General features: G+C 40.1%; 1 protein-coding gene across 1 annotated transcript; it reads left to right on the top strand.

The window, feature by feature from the left end:
* Positions 1-1,918: 1,918 nt before the first annotated feature.
* Positions 1,919-18,313, top strand: shmt2 (serine hydroxymethyltransferase 2 (mitochondrial)). The gene is made up of 12 exons (XM_088424126.1): positions 1,919-2,064; positions 8,119-8,310; positions 9,730-9,809; positions 10,024-10,224; positions 10,361-10,442; positions 11,888-12,010; positions 14,112-14,251; positions 14,332-14,494; positions 14,707-14,806; positions 15,770-15,925; positions 17,059-17,166; positions 17,242-18,313. The coding sequence occupies exons 1-12, from the start codon at positions 2,032-2,034 to the stop codon at positions 17,367-17,369; spliced, it is 1,506 nt and encodes a 501-aa protein (XP_088280252.1). The 5' UTR covers positions 1,919-2,031; the 3' UTR covers positions 17,370-18,313.
* Positions 18,314-21,210: the final 2,897 nt, after the last annotated feature.

The following is a 21,210-nucleotide window of genomic DNA, read 5'->3' as shown; positions in this document are numbered from 1 at the left end:
CAGATTGAATTTGCATTTCCAAACACATTTTACATTTTGACAGATTTTTTTTTTTATTTTAAAACTTGTCACAATGGTAATAAATCCATAACTCGGCATAAAAAAAACAACAACTGGACTTTAGACTGGAGAAAAAAAATGGATTACCATATTCTTATACCTCATCTATATGAATTGATGAGTGCATCTCCTAGATTTATGGGTCCAACCGTACGCCGCACAGTATGCCATTTTTTTTTCCCGTAGCGAAAGAAAATAGTGTGAAAGTGTCAGAAAAATGAATGTGTGCAAGTTTGGCACACATAGCTAGTGGCAACTCAAGATGGCAAAAGGTGTCGAGTCGCCAACTTATTTAGTTCATCCTACATTAGTTCATAAAGTCATCAAGAATCAGGTATGATTTAAATTTTCCCCTGTCTTTCGGGGTTCTTTTTAACAATTTAAAACAATTCCCATGTGTTTCAATTACAAGAAAGTTAGCGCCGCTTATCAGAAGCTAACATAAATGTGTGCGTCAATGGATGATAGCAGGGGCATCACATTTATAAAACATTGGTGTATCAGTATGATGTGAGTTCCTTTGATTGTTTCAATCATATTTTTGCTTGAAAAGAAGTTTGGAACTTGCCAACCCTTTACAGTCTGATTCTGACAGAATAATTTGGTTATGATGTAAATCAAACTTTGTGTTTCCTAACAGTGGGGTGGACATAAAGAACACGATTTTACGCACGCATTTTCTGAAACAATCAAATTACTAAGATTTCTTTGTGCTTGTACTCATTTAATTTCACACTTGATGGGTAGACACAAGGCAGGCATTTCATTGACCCAACTATTTGCATAAGAAACAATAAGAACTCAACATTCCATAATTCATAGTATGTCCTCTTTAATATATTATTTACTGTATGATTAATGCATTTCTTCAGGGACTGGAGGATAAAAGATTGGAAGAGCTGACCAAATAAAGTAGAATGCACTCAACCAGTTTGAACACGCAGAAGTAATCAATCGTCTCTCCTGAAGCTATTCATGTGCATACCTATGAAGCTTGAGACAATTTATTATATGCCAGAAGCTGCAGTGATTTTTATTTGTGACATAAAAAAATAGTATGCACTCAACACTCTTGTAAAATGAACAAGACCATAAAAAAAAACACTGTTTATGTAAAGGTATAATTTAGGTTTTACGTATCAATTTCAAAGTGTGCTTTGTCAAGTCAAGTCAAATTTATTTGTGCAGCCCTTAATCACTGCGGGGTCTCAAAGGGCTTTACAAGTGGGAAAAAAAATGACAGAGAACATTACAAATTCACAACGGTGTTTCCTGAACATAGCTCGCAGAAGGGCAAGGAAAATTTTTTTGAGGGCGGCTTGGTGGCGCAGTGGTTTAGCATGTCCGCCTCACAGTTAAGGGACCTGCGTTTAATCCGTCCTGTGTGGAGTTTGCAGGTTCTTCCCAAACCAGCGTGGGTTCTGATACTGTATGTATGTCTACAAGACTGATCAGAATACCAGAGATGTTTTGCATGAATTTTCTACTTTAAACGCGACAATGCCCTTTGCTTTTTGTGGCCTGAAGACTAATCAAATTAAACAATAATAACAGAGATGCAGATGCAGAGGTGAAGAATGGATGAGTGGTCAACTCGCAGCCTATGAAGTCATCTGCAAGAATCTTGTGGCCAAAGGTAGAGTAATAATAATTTAACTTTGGTATTGAATTTTATTTTTGAAAGGCAGCAAAATTGTTTTCACACGCACCAATAAAAAGTGACAGAGGGCACTTTGTGTGCCAGTACCCGGAAGAGAGCCTGTGCTAGATTCCAGCTCGAGCACTACACTCATACCATGCAACGTAATTCCTCTCGTCGGACTCTGTTTCCCAGCATGCTTTTCGTGGCGCATGTTAGCGTCACTAGTGGTTGCCAACAACTTGCTCAGCCCTCTCCTCGAGTGTGTGTGACAGCGGTGTGGCTGCTGGCTGAGCTGCTTCCCCGTTTAACCTGCCTGGAATACTGGAAAAATGCTGTCCTTCGCTGTGAGACAACTGTCCCGGGTGAGTGCTTCAATAAGAAAACGTTTCAATTTCATTTTGTGCACGAATTTGGACTTTGAATCGTCATATCGCTCGCTAGCTTAAACACAAGCTGCTCTTCGGTCTTGTAACGAGGTGATAGGAAACCACCTGCGTCTTATGTCATTTGGTTAATTTTATGTTTACTTAATTTATTTTGAAACGTACTGGGGTTTTTTTCCCCGGTCGCTATGCGTCAGTGACTCGGGCGCCTTGAGTGTTAAGCTAGCCGGTGAGTGTGTCTTATGTCAGTGTGGCTGCAGTAATGATGCAACAGTCACTGCTCAGTTTCATCATGAGCTGCACCGACTGCTACTAGTGCGCTTGTATGAATGAAACGTCACCTCATAATAAATACTTGTAGTTGTAATCTTTTATAATTTAAATTGTGCAAAGTGTCTTCACCGTGGCAATAATAGACTTCTTTTTATCTGTCGGAACCTTTTTTTGTTTTGTTTATTTTTGCCCTTGTTTTTTTTTTTTCTACACCCACATCAAGTCAACTACCATTCAAGGGTTTATCAGCGTTTGGTCTTCAGCCTCAATAAAGATTCCAAAGTGCAAATACAGCAAGAAAAACACCCAAGGGAACGCAGTAAATATTAACTAACGGATTTGGTAGTTATGCAAGCGATAAGGTTGTTTTTTTTTGTATCAGAGAAAATGCAAACAGGAGGTGATTGGAGGACACAAACTTTAAGAGTGATACAAACTACGATTTTCAACATCTTTGTTGTTTTTTGTTGATTTATTTACTTTTTAGGTAAACGACCCCACACATGAGGAGAATCAGCATTTAGTGTGTACTTATGTCTCATGTTTGCTACACTCGATGCAACCAATGCAGCTCACCACGCATATAAGGATAAGGAAGTAGCATTGCTGGGCACTTATCTATTAACTATATTGCTGTGGTGGTCGTTTTTACTGTGGTCAATGATTTGTGAGGTACGTTATGGAAACACATCATTCAACTCTTTTTCTGTGAGAGATTCTTAACTGGCAACAAATTACCTCGGCCCACCTCAGTGCACATTCGCTTACCTGTTTTCCGAGTTTGGTCTCGTGGCATTTACAAGCTGGACCGTGATTTGTTGCTATCTGAGCTTAAAGCAACTGTGATGAAATTTTCATTTGACAATAGGCATGGACCCACTTTAGATTCTAGTGGTGTGATTAAAAAAAAGTGCAAATATATCACAGTATCAAAATTATAGCTCTTCTTTTTTTCATTGGAAATCTTTTTTTTATTTTTAAACAAAATATTGCATCTTTGATACATTAAGAAATGTATACAATGTTTAGTACAAATGAATAAATAGATTAATAAATTCTGTACAGAAATATGTACATAAAGTATGTAACGTGTTAGGATTAAACAAATATTGTAGCCACTGCATCTTAATGTACTCTCAATATTTGAGTGATACAGTCATTCAGCACATAAGAGAGAATCTTTTTTTTTTATCTTTGTGTTATCTTGTTTCAGTGGATGTCCTGGACATACACACACAAATTTTGGCAGTCAGTTGACATCTGTTTCACTGATGAATGGATACATTAACAAATCAGAGTCATCCCCTAATAGTTATCCCCTAATAGTTGATTATATGTTGTTGGGATTAATGCTGAATCGCATGACCCACCGTATTCTCAAGTGTCATGTGTGTATAAATGAAAGACAAGTCTTACAGGTCATAATCTTTTCATTACTGTACTTAGTTACACATGATCTCATATGTTTCTAATTGGATTGCTTGACAATTGGTTAAGTGGGAGTCACAGGCAAGGTCTCGTGAGTCTTTTTTGGGACGGGGGGGAGTGTGTGTGCTGCCTTTATGAATATGCACGTGTTAAGTCAGATGAGAGCACATTTGAATCAGTTTATCCCCAGTTCATCAGCATACTTTTTATATTTGGTCTCAATGCTACAGTTTTACACTCCATAGTCTGGACTTTCTTGCAGCAGTACCCTCAGTCTTGAATATGTCCATTCATACGACCGTGCTCAAGTTCTTGTTTTTATTTTGAATTGATGCGCATTATGTCCAGCTATCACCATGCAACATCAACACTTAACTAGTTTAAAAAAAAAACAGAACCTTTGGTTTCACGCTGCAGAAAAGCCACATTAAACACTACATGGATTTAAACGGTGCCCAATCTAGCGTAGACATATCCCACGGGAGCAGACAGCTGAGTGACTTGACGGCTGGCTTCTCTGGCATCTTTAAAGTCTTGATTGTCACACTGACAAACCTCCGACCCGGATCAAGTGGAGCCGCTACTCTGGGCTTTTCCTCCCATCACTGCACGCTTCTTCAGACCCATTCCGAGTGTCATCCCGACTGAATCACGGGGCAATTTGTAACGGGCGGCCTTCCTATTAGTCGCTGACAGAGTAAAGAAAACTGTGTCAGACTGACGGATGCTTCTACTTTTGCTACTACCTCACATATCTTTCTTTCTCTCTGTATAATCCCTTCTTTTCTTGTCTTTCCTGGCTGATTGTTTGGTATGACCATTGATGGACGGCAGTCATCTGTAAAATTGACTCGCCTCAAGAGTCGCCTCCGGAAATGGGCAGCGATAATACAGAGGGAGGATGAATGGAATGTTTTTACTTTTCTTTCCCCTCAGCTTTCTTTGTGATAGGGAAGGTAAACCGCCGAACGTCATATTCCTACTGAGCTCTAAACCTCCTGCACGATTCGCCTTGAGGTGTATTTGTGGAATGAGGGTAGCTATGTAATCCACGTATGTAAGTGGAACACACGATGACGTTCCGGCATCATTCATAGTAAACGTAAATCAAACAGATTTTGAATCTTCTTGGTCATCTTTAAAAAAGGTGTCCAATGGTTCCTGTTGATCAATGTCTAAAATGTTTAATCGTTTATCAATATTTTGGTAATTGATTAGATTAGTCATAGATTCAAACTCCAAACTTCAGAACAGTAAGACACACATGCTGCCCACTTTATTACCGTGCTGATGTAAAACAAATAGTTGATTGTTTGTTATTATTTTTAAAGCAGCTTGACTAAAATATCAATTAATTCGTTGAATCTCTAGCTCAATGCTTCCCAATTATGTTTTGAAAAGCCGCCCAGGAAAGGAAAAACATTTTCCGCCCCCACAACTTGCTGCGGTGACTGTAATTAAGATCATTAGCTTTAAAACAATGAGGATACCCGAATTTGTATCTTTTTAAACATTAACATTAAGAACAAAAAGATATATAAAAAAAAACATTCTACAAATGTTAACTTTTAAGCCTAAATGTTAGCTTTTAAGCCTGTTCCCTGAGGTCATTCACATCCCTCAGCATCGCCTTGCGCCTGCCCAAGGGGGCCCGTCCGTCTATTTGAGAAGGACCGCTCCCGCCACACATTTTTACTTTAACTCAAGTTCACCTTGAACCAACAAGGTAATCTGTCGCCTAAAAATAGTCCATGTGTGACACATTTGGTGCTCGTGCCTTGGCTCCTGTGCTCTTCAGATCACGTAAAATCTGCGATTTTTAATTAATCTCCACTAACCATCAGGAAGGCAAAATGAATCGGCAGTGTGCAGATAGACCTCAGGGAACTGACCCATGTGTTGGTTTGAAAGCCGCCCCATTCCAATTTGAAGCAAATTTGATGAAAAGCTGAAAAAAAAATAGCCTTGCTGTTGCGACTTGGCGTCAGCCGCTTAGTGGCGTAAAAAGACAGGAGAGGGGAGGAAAAGCAGGGAGGAGTCACAGCAAGAGTTTTCGGGCTTTCTGTGCCTCCCTCCACAGAAGCGCAGACAGTAGAGGACGGTTTCCGTCAAGGTTTAATGACCCATGTGATTTCTCAGCAAGAGGCAGCCAGGCCCTCATCGTCTCCAATTCCCCCATGTGCTTCTTTCTCTTCCTCCACAACCCTGCACAGGAGAAGTGAGGGATTCTCTTCACCCTTTTTTCTGTCTTCACTGCCACAGGTGACAAAAGGCCAGGGCACAGAGTAGAGAGCCCCTGCCATTAACATGCCAGCCGCCTCCCTAGGTGTGTCACCATTGTCCTCTCTGCCACCTGCAGGAGCACAGCTAGAGGCCGGATAGATGTTGAATCATTAGGTGCTTTCTTTCCCATCTGTTTTCGGTCCTTTTTGTTAGTAGGGTAGCGGTTCACAATGCTGACTTTCAAGCAGCTCACATGCCCTGCAACTGACATGCACATACTGTCCATGGACATTGAACAGTCTCGATCTTGGGGTATCAAATCTGTGAAAGATAATGCCATGCGTCAGCGTTTTCAACCTTTATTGACCTGAGGCACCCACTTCAGATAAGAAAAAATTTCACACAGAACACCACCCAACAAAAATAATGAAAATAACAATGGTCTCGTCCCAATTGACTCACAAACAGACCTAGCGTGAAATCTGGTCCTGTTAGTTTCATTCGGTAACTTTGAAATCAGCCAGTCCTACAAACGACTCCACGTGTTACTAAATGCTGCTGCTTGCATTTGAGACCAAATAACCAATTCTGCCCTCCCTCCACTGGCTTCCTATACATTTGAGAGTTCATTTCAAGAAACTTGCATTCATTTTCAAATCATGAAATGCCCTTGTCCTACCTTACCTCGCTGAGTTTGTCCATCCCCACACACCTGCCCCTGGCCTGGGCGCTGTGAACCAGATGCTACTGAATGTGCATAGGACTACGTAGAGCCTCAGAGGGGATCCAGTCTTTTCCACTGGAATGACCTTCCCTTAAATGTTACATGTCCCTTAATTCTCCTTAAAAATTGTTTGATTTTCCCGCTTTTCATTGTATGTTGCTGGCATAGCTGGATCTCGTAAGTAATTTAATTTGGTGAATTTTGATTAACTTCCTGTGGGACTCCTGTTGAGCTGTTACTGAACTCTGGTTGGGAGTCATTGTTTATTTTTCCTGTCATGATATTAATATAAAATGGATTAGACCACCTCTGATTGTGATAGGCAGTACAGAAAATGGTTCTTGTAAAGAAATGTGGCAGACCTTTTCTTCAGTTTTTGAATTCCAAAAAATCATGCGCTGCTTTGACTAAGCCTGCTGACGTGCTGTTCACTTTCAGCCAACTCCTGAGATTTTTAATTGCTTTTTAATGGTGTTCGTCGTGGGAGGCTGTCCCTCACACCCCGTCGCACACGGGCAGACAATAACTAAAGACCTGTGGTGTCGGAGTGGTTTTGACTTAACAGCCATCAATTTTTAACCGCTGATTGGGTGACGTAGGGCCGCCAATCTTTTGTGAGCCTAATCAACCTTCAGACATTTTCATTGTGCTTACACAGTCTCCTTTGCGCCTAATGAGATGTATTCTTTGAAAAGTCGCAACACTGTACACAGCAAATGATTCTTCAAATGGCTTAAGACACCTAATGCAGATTTTCAGGGGTTCGCTTAGATATAGGTAGCTTGAGGTTTATTTTAAAGTGTGCCTTCTCACCACGTTTCCAGCATGTTTTACAGACATGCAAAGAATTGACTATGTTTGATGCGATTGGTTTGATGTTTCTTTTTTGATGAGTAATCTAAAAAGCTGGTATACTTTGCAATTTTCTTTTTTTTACCAAGGTACTTGAATAACCCGAAGACTTGTTTCAGCCCTAGTCTCAAGACATTTACTTTACTTACAGTATGTCCATATATATTATACACGGACTCAAATGGTCAAACGTTGCAGCAGTGAAACAGGCTGACTCCAGATTAGATAAGGTGAAAATGCTGAATGTGTTCTCTCTTTCGGTACACTGAGGCTGTAAAATTTTGCTATGGAAAAGGGCTGACAGCGGCATAATGAACAACCAAGCTGATAATTTATATCATGAAAACGTGAATGTTCAATTCCAATTATACTGTGTATTCAAAATGTTCAAGTAAAGTTAAAGGGAGAAGAGATCATATACAAATAAACAAAATGATGCAAAATTAGTGATTATTGTTGAAACCTCTCAATCTGGACATATTCTTAAAAAAAAAAACACTCAGTAAGCATACATTTTTTTTGTGCCTTCACAGCCACTCTGCCAGCGTGGTCCAGCGCGCATCTGCGTTCGCGGGCAACAGTCTCACGCTGCCAGTCGTGCGGTGGACGAAGAGCGGCCGTGGACGGGCCAGGAAAGTCTGGCTCAGGATGACCCTGAGATGTGGGATCTGCTGTTGAAGGAGAAAGACCGGCAATGTCGTGGATTGGAGCTAATTGCATCAGAGGTAAGACGGATACATTTTCAAAAAATCCAACTGAATGAACATCAAAGGTCTCAAGCTGAATTTTTATTGGTGGTTTGTAAGAACCGCTCCTGTTGATAAATGATGTTTTTAAGTCAGTTTATCTCTATCAAGCAATTTCTAATCATCGAAATATTGTCTTCTTGTTCTGTTAAAAAAAAAAAAAAAAAAAAAAAAGAGCTTTCACTTGCACCAAAGCAGCTTTGGGTGGTGTCCTGTTTTCATTTGAAGGCCCGAAGAAGTGAAATCTTACTTGACAAGGTTTTATACTGCCTGCTTCTTCCTTGCCACAGTAGCTGTTCAGGGAAGTGTGTCGGTTGCATTTCCACACAAAGCCACGCCGCTTTAGTGTGAGATAACGTTGATATCTTCATTCTGCCTCCTCCACGCCTTGTGCCACCAGCCTGAGGAGAGCTCAGTGCAGCTCAGGCAGCCTCTCGAGCGTATTTTACCCACAAGTGCAACCACACACTTGCATGTGATTCCTCTTTGCAAAACACACAGCAACAATAAATTGTTTAATTTGGATTTGTGTGTTTACCAGTGGCATTTGAAAACAAAATTTTGGTCTATGTATGTGCTTGTGTGAGGCATGATGACAATTAATAAATCTTGCCCTGCGTCAAACAATTGTTTAATTAGTATTTGATGTGTGTTTACCAGTGGCAATTGAGAGCAAAATTCCGGGCTATGTATGTGCTTGTGTGAGGCATGATGACACCTCATAAATAAATCTTGCCCTACGTCAAAATTAACTGAAGCAATGAATTCTCCCTTTTGCCAGGATTTATTTGTAATTTAATCTGTTTGAGACCACGATCTTTATTTATTTAAGATCATTTATTTTAGTAATCATTTTGGAGTCTGTGATTTATGGAGCTGTTGAATTATAGGTTGTACAAATGCTTACAAATGCCTTTTCCCCTCTCAAATGAAATCAGATATAGGCAGACTGCCAAAAACACAAGCTTTAATACAACTGGAAAAACTGTGTGATTTAGTGAGTTAATTCCCTTAATTGACAGTGGGAAAATTAACAACTCATCAATCAATTAGTTTTTAATTAAATTTACATGGATAGAAAAAAAGTTAAGTGTACCATTTCTATTTCAAGAATTTCAAGAATTTGCGATTACATTTCTCAGCATTTTATTCTTAAATTTTTTTGTGATGCAAAGGTCCATTTTATTGCCTTACGTTTGATATGAGACTTCAAAATAATCAGAATCAACCTCCAAATTTTCACTGAATACCATCTCTTGCCTGTCCTGTAGAGTCAATGCATTGTCAAAAAGTATGACTCGCCTCTTACTGCCTACCACCCTTTAATTTGCCATCCTTGTTTTTTCCGTTGAGTCGTGCATTTCAGCGGCACACTTTTTGTTTACGTTCTCACCACAGAATTTCTGCAGCCGAGCTGCACTAGAGGCACAGGGCTCCTGTCTGAACAACAAATACTCTGAAGGCTACCCAGGGAGAAGGTGAGTGTGTGGGCTTCATAGACACTGGCTTGTTAGTGGTGTTAATAGATGCATAAACACGGGGATGCAAATAGCAATTGAAGACAAGCCAGCATTCCTTTGTATGCGTATATGTAAAACCTGGCTTTTGGACGGGGGTGTGTAAACTTTTTAATCACTGTATCATGTCATGTTGATTCAAAACTGACTGTTTCTCTGGTGGCCGTGTCGACAGATACTACGGCGGAGCAGAAGTGGTGGATCAAATTGAGCTCCTGTGCCAAAAGCGAGCCCTGGAGGCCTTTGACTTGGACCCAGCCAAGTGGGGCGTCAATGTTCAGCCTTACTCGGGCTCCCCAGCAAACTTTGCTGTATACACCGCCGTGCTCAACCCGCATGATCGCATAATGGGTCTGGACCTTCCAGATGGAGGACAGTCAGTAGAATTACACTTAATCTCACCATGACGTGATATTCATTGGCTTTCCATTTATCCTGAAAGACTTGAACGGTTTACGGCTGTAGTTTTTTCACTCATCATTTGTTTTATTCCCCCCCGACCCCCTTCCCAGCCTGACTCATGGCTACATGTCAGATGTGAAGAGGATCTCGGCTACTTCCATCTATTTTGAGTCCATGCCCTACAAACTCAATGTAAGTAGAGCTCCTGTAGCTTCGACTTTCAGCTTGTTTACGATGCTACAGTCATGATCAACTGTCAAGATGAATATTGACCTAACTATGAGGACATGTAGTTTAGTAATAATATTTTCCAAGTGTGGGACGATCTGCCCTCAAGGAAGATAAAATGGCTGACACCGCCGTAACCTCCCATTTATGCTCTACACACACAAATTGCTGTGTTTTCTCTTCTGACAAATGAAGGCATGTGAAAATGTACCTTTCTATGAATCTATATTATTACTATCATTAATAATAATATTACTAGGTATGACCCAATAAAAAAAAAAAAAAGATTTCTTCATTTTGAGTATCTGCCCTACCGAGTCCTGATACCCCGACGAAGCATTAAGATGAAAGAGCTCATCCAAATGCTCTAAATTTGTTAAGTTTTATTTGTATTATTCTTTTTTCCAAATAAGGTCCCAACTTGATATGTTCCTATGGGTTTAAATCATTGGTGATTCAAATGAAGGAAACAAATTATTTAAGAAACTAAAAGCCTTTAAAAAAAAAAAAAAAAGTTCTAAACCATAGCCATTCATATAAAAATCATATGATCGGACCTAATTTCAAAAGCTCGGATAGGGGCAACCCTTATCATTATTATGATCAGTAACTAGCAATAAGGTGACCAGTGCATCGAATCGGTACGGTTTCGTCTCGTCCTTCAAGACGCGTAACCAATGTTTGGTTGATGGATGGTCCAGAGAGTCACCCTGGCCGGGCCTTTGTGATGCATGGGCAGTCGGGACCCCTCTGCGGGAGAGATAATGGGAAATCGACAGGCCGGCCATCACCGCTGGCTCTGCTCTCACAACGGTCAGCTTGATAGAGTGAGGGGGCAGCCGTACATGTGCTCTGCAGATGGGAGATTATCAGATTGTCTAAATAAAAGCTTCCCCTCTCGCTCCCTTCACCTGTCTCACTTTTTCTAACACGTCCACTGTGTTTTGTTATTTTTCCTGCCGTCTCGCGCTAGCCATTTTCATCTTTCATTGCTCAAACTTGGAAGTAGGGGAAGCTTTACGCATTTTTTTTCATTTCTTTCTCTAAAAGAGTATGGCGTGTTTCCAGACCAACCTGTGATGAGCTTTGCTTCAGTTGGGCAGGCTCCTGAAAGGGTGCATTAGGGCTGCTTTACCTGAATTGCTCTTTCTTGATGGGATTCGTCAAAATGTTTTTTTTTTTTTTAAATTAATTCTCTCCTTCTTTTAAGGTAGCCGGAGTATTTCAAATGTAGCAGTGTTGAATGGAAATAATCTCTCTTTGATGTTGTTCGCAAAGGAGCCTCAGATTAACCTTTTTTCTCCCTCTTTTTCTTTGTGTGATAAATTCTTTCCCTTCACAATTTCTACCCTGAATCTCCGCGCATTCCTGGTCGTCCCCGCTTCTCTCAACGCTTCCATGCTCCTCAGCCTGCGACAGGACTCATCGACTATGACCAGATGGAGCTGACGGCCAAGCTGTTCAGGCCCCGGCTCATCATTGCCGGCACCAGCGCCTACGCCCGCCTCATTGACTACGCTCGCATCAAAAAGGTGTGCAAACCTCGCCTGCCCTTGACCCTGTCTCTCTATGCCTATTTTTCCTGCCAAAGTTACCCTCAAACAGTGTGGAAGCTGAAAAGAGACGTGTGATGTTTCACTGTCCGAAAGAACATGCGAGCAACTTCTCTGCTTGCTGAACTCAGGAAGTTTAAAAGGAAGCTCCTCCCCTCTGTGTAACATAAGCACTTGGCACTGAGATGCCACCGCAGGATGCCAAGGCAACATTTTGTAAGAGACAAAACTTTGGCCCAAGTACAAAAGCAGTTTTTGACTGCAATATGCTCACCCAAACAATCCTTAACTAGACTTTTGACAGTTTCCTACTGAAAAACCTATAGTAGCTGTGAAACAATTCTACTTTGTTTGTTTCTGTATGATTTTTTTAAACTGCCCTTCGGTGGCCAATATGGACAAATCGGAAGCAGCCGCACATTGAATTTAATTCCGGTATTACATTATGACGCACAAAATGTTAACGTGTTATTTTTACACTTGACATTTCATAATTTTAAGATGTCTTGAAACATGGAAAAAATATAATGGAACTTATATGAGGAAAAATCGAAATGGAAAAATATACCAGAAGTTGACAATGTCATAAAGTGTTTGACATAAGGTTCCACTGTAACTTGACAATATTACAGGATTCTTCGCACTTGCCAACATCCATTAGATCGGTCTTCTGTCAACTCAACCAGAGCGAAGCTAGACACTTTGAACAGCTTCAAACCACACTTCAGTCTTGCAAAGTACTCAAGAGAGCCTGTTATCTTTCTCTTTTTGTCAGACGCACCTGCTGATTCATCTTGGTTGCACAGCTCCACTTTAGCAAGGTGCCATCAGATGGAGTGTCCCGCCATTACGGCACTGTGTTTCTTGATTAAGATCCATAATGGCTGTGCCGCTACACCTGAAGTGGAGCTATATTTCTCAACCCCCCAACTAGCGTATCTGTGGAACCATTCACTGTTTTATGGCACGAACCGGCAGACTCCCAGACAGATTTTCAGTATCATTACCTGGTTAGCCTTTGGAGCGACATCAACACACACATGCATAACCTAATCCTGCAGCAGGCAATGATCGGCCCTTTATCTAGCCAGAGAACCCACTAACATGTTGTGATCCAGTTAAGAATTTCATGATAGTGCATAATTATGCTGGAGCACTAAAAGGATGCGATTCTCTGATTCCTCGCCAGCCATTCATTTGGATGCGCGCGAGCTGTCTATTACTGGTGACACGTCTCGTCAAATGTTGGCAAGAGAAGGCGAAGACGCGTCCCGTGGTGTCGTATTATATACGCATTCTATGTGGGTCCTCGAAAAGAATGCTGACATGCTAAATATGCCAGCTCCCGTTTGAGATGCCTTTGCCGCCATTTAGGCCTTATTCTTTAATGTGTGTCCTCATTAGGGTTACGGGTGAGCTGAATCCTATCCCATTTACATTGGACACCCTGAACTGGTTGCAGGGTGTCAATACATACACAATCAGTCACACGGATAGACAATTTAAGAGCATGGTGTCTTAACGAGATCTGAACCTTGAACTGCTCTTCTGTGAAGTAGACGTGCTAATCACTAACGCACCATACTGCAAGTGTACCACTCAGTTATTCTTAAATACTAAGAAGTGACCGCCAGTCATGCCAACGGAGTCATTGTCACACCAACACCGATTAATCGATTGAAGAAAGTTCTGTTCGTTTTTTAGATGAAAATTATTTAGAATAATTGATTAATATTGTCTGGAAGCAACTGAGGCAAATTAGAGTGCTTGACTGTAAACATGAATTTTCTCGACTGTCTATAGAAGTCAAACATGAAATTATTTGTGGATGTGGATGATGCTCTATAGCCTGGGATGACTTTTTTCACCGCTATCCATTTTCAAGACTTTATATCTTAAATTTCTTCACCTCTTCATGTTTTAGAGACCATTTGAATTTCAAGGTCAAACTTTTGACCGGTACTGTATCCCCTTATTTAAAAAGAAAGCGTTTTGCCAACACATGCACGGACCTATGCAGCAAAAATGATGTTTATGTTTAGTATTACAATGTTTTTGTTTGTTTGTTTGTATTCCTCAGCTGTGCACTGACATCAAGGCCTACATGCTGGCTGACATGGCTCACATCAGTGGCCTGGTAGCAGCCAAAGCCATTCCGTCTCCGTTTGACCACGCTGACCTAGTCACGTCCACAACACACAAGTCCCTCCGAGGAGCTAGGTAACACGCTACCAAGCTAACCAGGAGTGCCCATGTAGCTTACATTAATCACATTGCTGCCACTTCTTTCTTTTCTTCAGAGCGGGGCTCATCTTCTTCCGCAAGGGTGTTCGTTCCGTGGACAAGAAGGGTAAGGAAATCATGTATGACCTGGAGGACAAGATCAACTTCTCGGTCTTCCCCTCGCTACAAGGCGGTCCCCACAACCACGCCATCGCAGGTGTCGCTGTTGCGCTCCGACAGGTATGCGCAAATTCAGTCTGTCGTCGTTATCTTCAATTGTATGTTAAAACTCAGGAAATTTGTCTGAGGCAGCAAAAAAAGCCACTATAGGAAAATATATATGTGTAGTACATGAATCCAAAAAGAGTCATAAATCAATACAAAGAGTACAGTGGTGAGATAAGACTGATAGAAATGAATGCTCAACAATCTGCATGGTGTTGTGATTTCAGGCTCAATCCCCTATGTTCAAAGAGTATATTGCCCAGGTTATCAAGAACTCTAAGGCCATGGCTAATGCGCTGCTCAGCAAAGGCTACACACTGGTATCAGGTAATTTCTTTTTCTTTTCTTTTTTACTGCCTCCACCTGTTTGTTTGTCAATGGTGAAACTTTTTTTTTTTAAATACAGAAACTGTTGACACCCTCAAAAAAAACCTTGAGTTGTCTGCAACAATGCTTCAACTGACTTCAGAATAGTTTCTTGGCACCAGGATGCTACACGATAGTAAAAAAATTATTAATTGATGATGCTGAATTTTCAACGTGAATAAATGGCACCAAATTATTTCTACTGTATGTATTACAGTGTAATGTTATGGCCTGTGAATACACTGGATGAGTCCAATATAATTATTAAAATGTGCTTTTAATTGCTATTGCTAAGTACTAAAGAGGGGGAAAAAAATGAAGTAATTAAAATGACATGAACGGTCATTTATTAACTCAGTTTTTAAGATGCAAATGGACAAATGTCGCGGGATAATCATTGAGGGAAAAGCTGGTCTATTTCTTATGATGCTGACACAGTTTGCACCAGCACAATTTAAAGATGGAAAAATCCAAATCAATAGAAGACGTTTGTAGCTGAGCCATAAAAGCTCTCTTATAATATGGTTTAAAGGTCAAAAGAGAAAATAAATTCTTGCATCTGCATTGTTCTCACCGGCTTTGCACCATTTCCAGCTGCTACCACAAAGTTTTGTGGAAATTGATTGTCTGTTTTTTGCTGAATCCTGCGATCAAATGAACAAACAAATCAAACGACTAAAGGGTCCAAATGAAAAATAGACTGCCGTTATGAAGACAAGCTGATTCATAACAATTTCTCCTAGGTTATAGTTTTTTGTGAGCTTACATATAGAAAATGAAGAAACCATCCATTTTTTGCAGACTCCTCCTTTTTTCAGTGAGCTCTCGCTATTTAATTATAGACGTCAAACAGGTTGTCAAGTTCTCCAGCAACACCTAAATAACTTGTATACAAACATTAAAATGTCAATGCTCTTGTTGCAGGGGGAACCGAAAACCACCTGGTTCTGGTGGATCTGCGACCCAAGGGCATCGATGGCGCCCGGGCCGAAAGGGTGTTGGAGCTGGTCTCCATCACGGCTAATAAGAACACGTGCCCAGGCGACAAGAGCGCACTGACCCCTGGAGGTCTCAGGCTTGGTAATGTGCACGTTCATGCGACTTTTAACATGTGTACCTTGAACTTCGCTGCCTCGTCACCTAATGTTTTTATATTTGCTCCTTTGCAAAGTACAAAAATATAGCCACGCATACGGAAATGAATCAGCCACCAATTAAGCCACGGGCGCTAAGCAGTGCATGATTAATTGAATATGTTTAGCTTTTTAATCATCTTCCAGGAAGTTTGCAAGCTCCACAGCTATACTGGCCCATTTTTTTCTGTAATCTCAAGGCTAGATCTTTACCTCCCCTTGTTGACTTTTATGATTATTTTATTGTGCATTTACGTGACGATATAACACAGAACACTCAAGAATATATTAGAGCTTTCCATTAGTCCTCTTTGATTTAGTTGATTTTAGCATTATGAAGGCCCTTTGGTACTAAACCGTTTAAAGAGAAGCGATTCATTATTACCGCCCTTATTGCTCTATTTTTTTGTTTTGTTTTGTTTTGTTTTATTGCCTACCTTATTATTTGTTCGACTATGGAATGTAGTCTGCTCGGGGAAGTGAACAGAATAAGAATTTCATGGTGTCGTATGACTGTGCATTTGACAATAAAACTGTTGAATCTTGAATAAGAATAGTGTGTAAATAAATAGAAGCATAGTGACAACTATGCGTGGCGTCTATTGTGATGGTTATGTTCCCAAAAGTAAAAATGCAGTGATCGAAATTTGCAAAGTAGAGATAGAATTTATTTATTTATTTTTTTTGTAGTTTTTCTCTTAAAAAAAAAATAAAAAGTGTACTTTTTCTTCTGGTCTGATTTTGAAGGGGGAGAAATATCAACACAAATGAGATAAACCTGCAATAAATATGGTCATAATTGAACATCCATTTAGTGGAGGTTGATTATTTGTATTTTTTTAATAGATAAAATGACTATTTCTTGACTGGTCTGACTTAAAAGGAAGAACTATTGTGATGTAATCCTGCGATAGAAAAAGTTATTGTCAAAAATCCGCAATAAAGCGAAGCCACAATAACGGACCCCTGATGTATTGAGAAAAAACTGTATACAAAAGATTCATAGGACGATAGTCAGTGGCCAAAAGCAAAAGTTACTTAGGCTACTTCAGTTTGATGTACTTAGTCTATGTGTTGCAGGCGCTCCCGCTCTGACCTCCAGGCAGTTCAAAGAAGCCGACTTTGTGCGGGTCGTGGAGCTCATGGACGAGGGCTTCCAGATTGCCTTGGACGTGAAGAAAAAGACAGGCGAGTTGTGAATTAGTGATTCGCCACGTTGGCCGCCACTTCCACTTTTCAATCTTTTCTCTCATTGCTGCGCAGGAAAGCTCCAGGATTTTAAGAACTTCCTACTGGAGGACCCCGAGACGGTGGCCCGTATTGCCGAGCTGCGTCATCGCGTGGAGGCCTTCGCCAGGCCTTTCCCCATGCCGGGCTTCCACGACCATTAGAGAGATTGTTTAAAAAAACACACACAAAAAACAAACAAAAAAAACAATGCCTTGTATTGGGGTTTGACAATAAAATTGACCAGATTTTATAGAAGAGCCTATTTTCTATTGTACATTTTTAAAAAAGTTTACTTTTCATCACTGCTGCCACAATCCTTTGAGATACACACTGTAGTCTTAATCTTGTAAAGTAACTTAACCAGTCACTCGTTCCGACCAGTCTCTCCCAAACTTTATTGAGCGTCTGAGTCCTTTCGCGTCAACGCCGTCACACAATTAATGATCCAGCTGTGAGAAGCTGTGTGACCGTGGAAGCGGACTGCAAATTTCATTGCATCTTTCTGAAATAAGCCAATTTTTTCTACATAATCTACAAAATGGCTCCCGAAGTCATGTTAAAACATCTTTTACCTATGAAGAATTTTACAAAGCAACATTGCATTCTAGGTAACGTTGCTGAAACTAGGGCAGCACGGTTGACAAGTGCTCGGCACGGACAGTGTGTCTTTTGAATCGGAGCTCAAATCTCAGCTGTAAATCGTCCTTTACGTGTCAATGTGATTACCATTTCTCTTGCCACAAGTCAGTTGGGATTGGCTCTAGCTCACCCACGACTAATAAGGACAACTGACAGTATTGAAGATGGATGGATGGGAAAAACAAACTGACAAGCACAAAATAGCGCTCAATGGCAACTTTTTTTTTTGCTATAAAAACTCATAAATTTCAAATTACTGTTGCTTTTCTTAAGCTATATCACAGACGTCTATAATCGCTGCATCAGTGATCTGTTGGGGTCTGTCTTTTCTTCCTTTGCACAGTGTCTTGAGCACACGCTGCCAAAATACAACAGTATTTTGTTCCTCCCATGTTGTTTCATTGACTTACTTGCCAACTCATTGTTTGATATAACTTTGGAGTCTAAATAAAATGAGTCATTCAAAGGAATGTGTCCTGTCAGAGTTCATGTTTTAAGGATTCAACTTTTGGTTCATTTACTTTAAAAAGATCATTAAAACGGAACTGCTGTTTACATGCTATCATTCCTGTTTTGTGCGAATAAAATTTGCATAGCACTGGTTTCAACAACTAATGACCTTTTAGGCTGTTATGTCCCCCTCCCACTACAAAAAAAAATGTACCCACTTGACTGTGCAACCTAAGTTGTCATGGCTGTTACGGGTTTGGTGCATCAAATCCATTAATAAAACATGGTGCTGTACGCCTAGCAATGAGTCATTGCTCTTTCAGGTGTTGAATGAGTTTTACATGCAAAGTGTTAGCTAACGGATGCCAGTTATATAATTCAGTAAATGGTAGTGAGTTTCAGTTTGCAGTTTTTACTTTCACACAGTTGTTCGATTTGTTTGTCCGGGTTTTAAATATGTGTACTAATATACATTCGCCAAGCGACAAATGTTTTGAGATAGTGCTAGAATATTCATAAATATTCGTGTAAGTTTCCAAACTCTCCAATACTCATTGTGAAAACTCGAAGTTTTGAGTCTAGTTGTAAGGCCAAGTATTATAAATAAGCCAGTGGTGCCCTAGATTTATTTGCCACTGATAGGTAGGGACATTTGCATTCGTCAGGGCTCTCAAACTCCAGTCCCCGAGGGCCAATCTTGCATGTTTTAGATGCTTCTGTCATTAACTCACCTGAATCAAATTATTAGCTCATTAGCAAGCTCTGCAGGAGCTTGAAAGTGATCCTAATCATTTGAATCAGGTGCGTTTAAGAGAGCAGTATGGAAAACATGCAGGTTTGCGGCCCTCGAGGACTGGAGTTTGAGACCGCTGGTTTGAATCAAACATACGACGTTGAACCGATATTGTCTAAATAAGAAATAATTTTCAAAATGTATACCCTCTCAATGTTTACCATTTATATACATTGAATTTAAAATGTAGGGAAAAAATATTGTATTGATATTTTCTAGCTTTATTTACTATCTACAGATATTGAAATATAAATTAAATAGTACACAAATAAATGTAACTTCTGAGCCCATCAATTAAATATAGAGTATGCCACTTCATGAACAGTATTTGACAAAACAAGGAACAAATGATGGCATTTTCCAAAGTGTGACACCCTGGGGTAAGTGTTGTCACATATATATTTGTGAAGTCTAATTGTGAAATAGTTATAAATGTCAACTATATTTGTTATTCTGCTGCTATAATGATGTTGTTGTGATTTACGTTGTATTATTCTGGAGAAAAGATAATACCGGAAGTAGTAGTGAATGGTTCCGGGTCGGGGGGGGGGGGGGCGGCTTTGATGCCGCTTCTCAGACGAAATCTGGGAAAGAAGCAGCTCACGTTGTCCTCCTTTATCCGTAACTCCTGCCTAAACAGGTCAGTAAATGGGAGATAACTAAAGACCGCTTTTGTTTCATTACATAGTGATATGTTATTTCTGTCGAGTTTTGTAGCACTGAACCAACTTTTCGAACGATATTGGCACTTAATTGAATATTCGTTTCCCGCCGTACTAGCGTCGTCGTTTGCGATGTCCATTTTGTTTCGTGAGGCCTCCTTCGATGCGCGCCGATAAACTCAATGTGAAATGTTCTTTTCTGTTGGTTTTGCAACATAACAAGATTGTTTCTTTATTTATGCCCATTGTATTAGACACAGAGAAAAAAATATAGTAATAATAACAAATAAAGAAAAATAATAATAAAAATAAAAAAATAATTGTTGCTGTGGCCCACCCCGCTGGACCGGTAACAAAAATATCGATCAATATGAGGGGTAGCGATTAAAATAGTGGTGATTTAGTGCGTTTAAGGAATGAGTCTGTAAACAAGAAAACACCGCGTGAAAAAGTACTCCAGCGTCTATAATTGTCATATAAGTGCACTATATTGGCCATCTGTTACGCTCCCGCCTAATGTTGCCCATATATCACGACCATGTTAATCTGCTTTTATTGAAAGAATACACACACCGTTTCTAAGGACGAGATGATAAAATGCCGTTAATCCCAGTGCTATAAATCAAGGCTGTTTAATGAGCAGAGGGATAAATGACAGTGTCAGCAATTAATAGGGTGTGTGTCACGACAGTACCTGACATCATTAAAGTTGATGTGTTGGAAAAAAAAAAAAAAAGCAGTTGCATATAGAGCAACGTGGTTGTAATTGAGACGTTCAGGCTACGCTAACGCGTTGTAATTGTGACCTAATAGTGTTGTGCTATGATAATTGTGTCATTCCCACCTCCGCTAACCGGCGGTTTTGTCGTGAGCGAGTAGGAGTCTAAATACTCCGGAATGCACCAAATATCACCCAGAACTAACTAACTGGCTATTGTGTATTTTCTATGTCTAAGCTTTTTGTTACTATTTTTTAAATGCCTCCTTCAGCCGAAAGAGGAAACATTGAGTTTGCCAATGCAGCAAAATTCTTGGCTCAGCTTTCTCGCAAAGTGCAAGCTATTCTCATGACATAAAGATGCCACGGGGATATTCAGGAATTTATATGGGATGGATGCTACATGGCATCTTGATATATTTTTAGGAGACTCTTTTTCCCCTTTTGCAGCAGCTTTGTACTTTTGTATTGATCAACTCAGGATGTTTACTCGTTAGGCTGCAACCTGTCAAAAAAAAATGTCCATTAACGTGTTTATCAGCCTGCATATATTTGACATGAGATAACAACCTGCAATAGTGAATAGATAAAGATAAGAATGCTTGGTTTTGTTTGACGCCATAGTTCCTGCAGGTTTAGTATTTGTAGAGCCAGCAAATTTGAATTACATGCAATTTTGATTTACAACAATTTGTCATTTGTTTGATTGTTATGTGTTTTTTATGTTGTAATGTGTAATC

This window comes from Hippichthys cyanospilos, chromosome 9 (assembly GCF_059441005.1).
Source record: "Hippichthys cyanospilos isolate Australia breed blue-spotted pipefish chromosome 9, RoL_Hcya_1.0, whole genome shotgun sequence".
NCBI lineage: Eukaryota > Metazoa > Chordata > Actinopteri > Syngnathiformes > Syngnathidae > Hippichthys > Hippichthys cyanospilos.
This window is presented reverse-complemented; position numbering and strand designations above follow the sequence as displayed.

Excerpts from the sequence above, each read along its gene's own strand:
- shmt2 (XM_088424126.1), top strand. The coding sequence starts at position 2,032 with ATGCTGTCCTTCGCTGTGAGACAACTGTCCCGG. Across the intron at positions 15,926-17,058 it reads CCCTGGAGGTCTCAGGCTTG|GCGCTCCCGCTCTGACCTCC; the intron begins GTAATGTGCACG and ends TATGTGTTGCAG. Across the intron at positions 17,167-17,241 it reads GGACGTGAAGAAAAAGACAG|GAAAGCTCCAGGATTTTAAG; the intron begins GCGAGTTGTGAA and ends ATTGCTGCGCAG.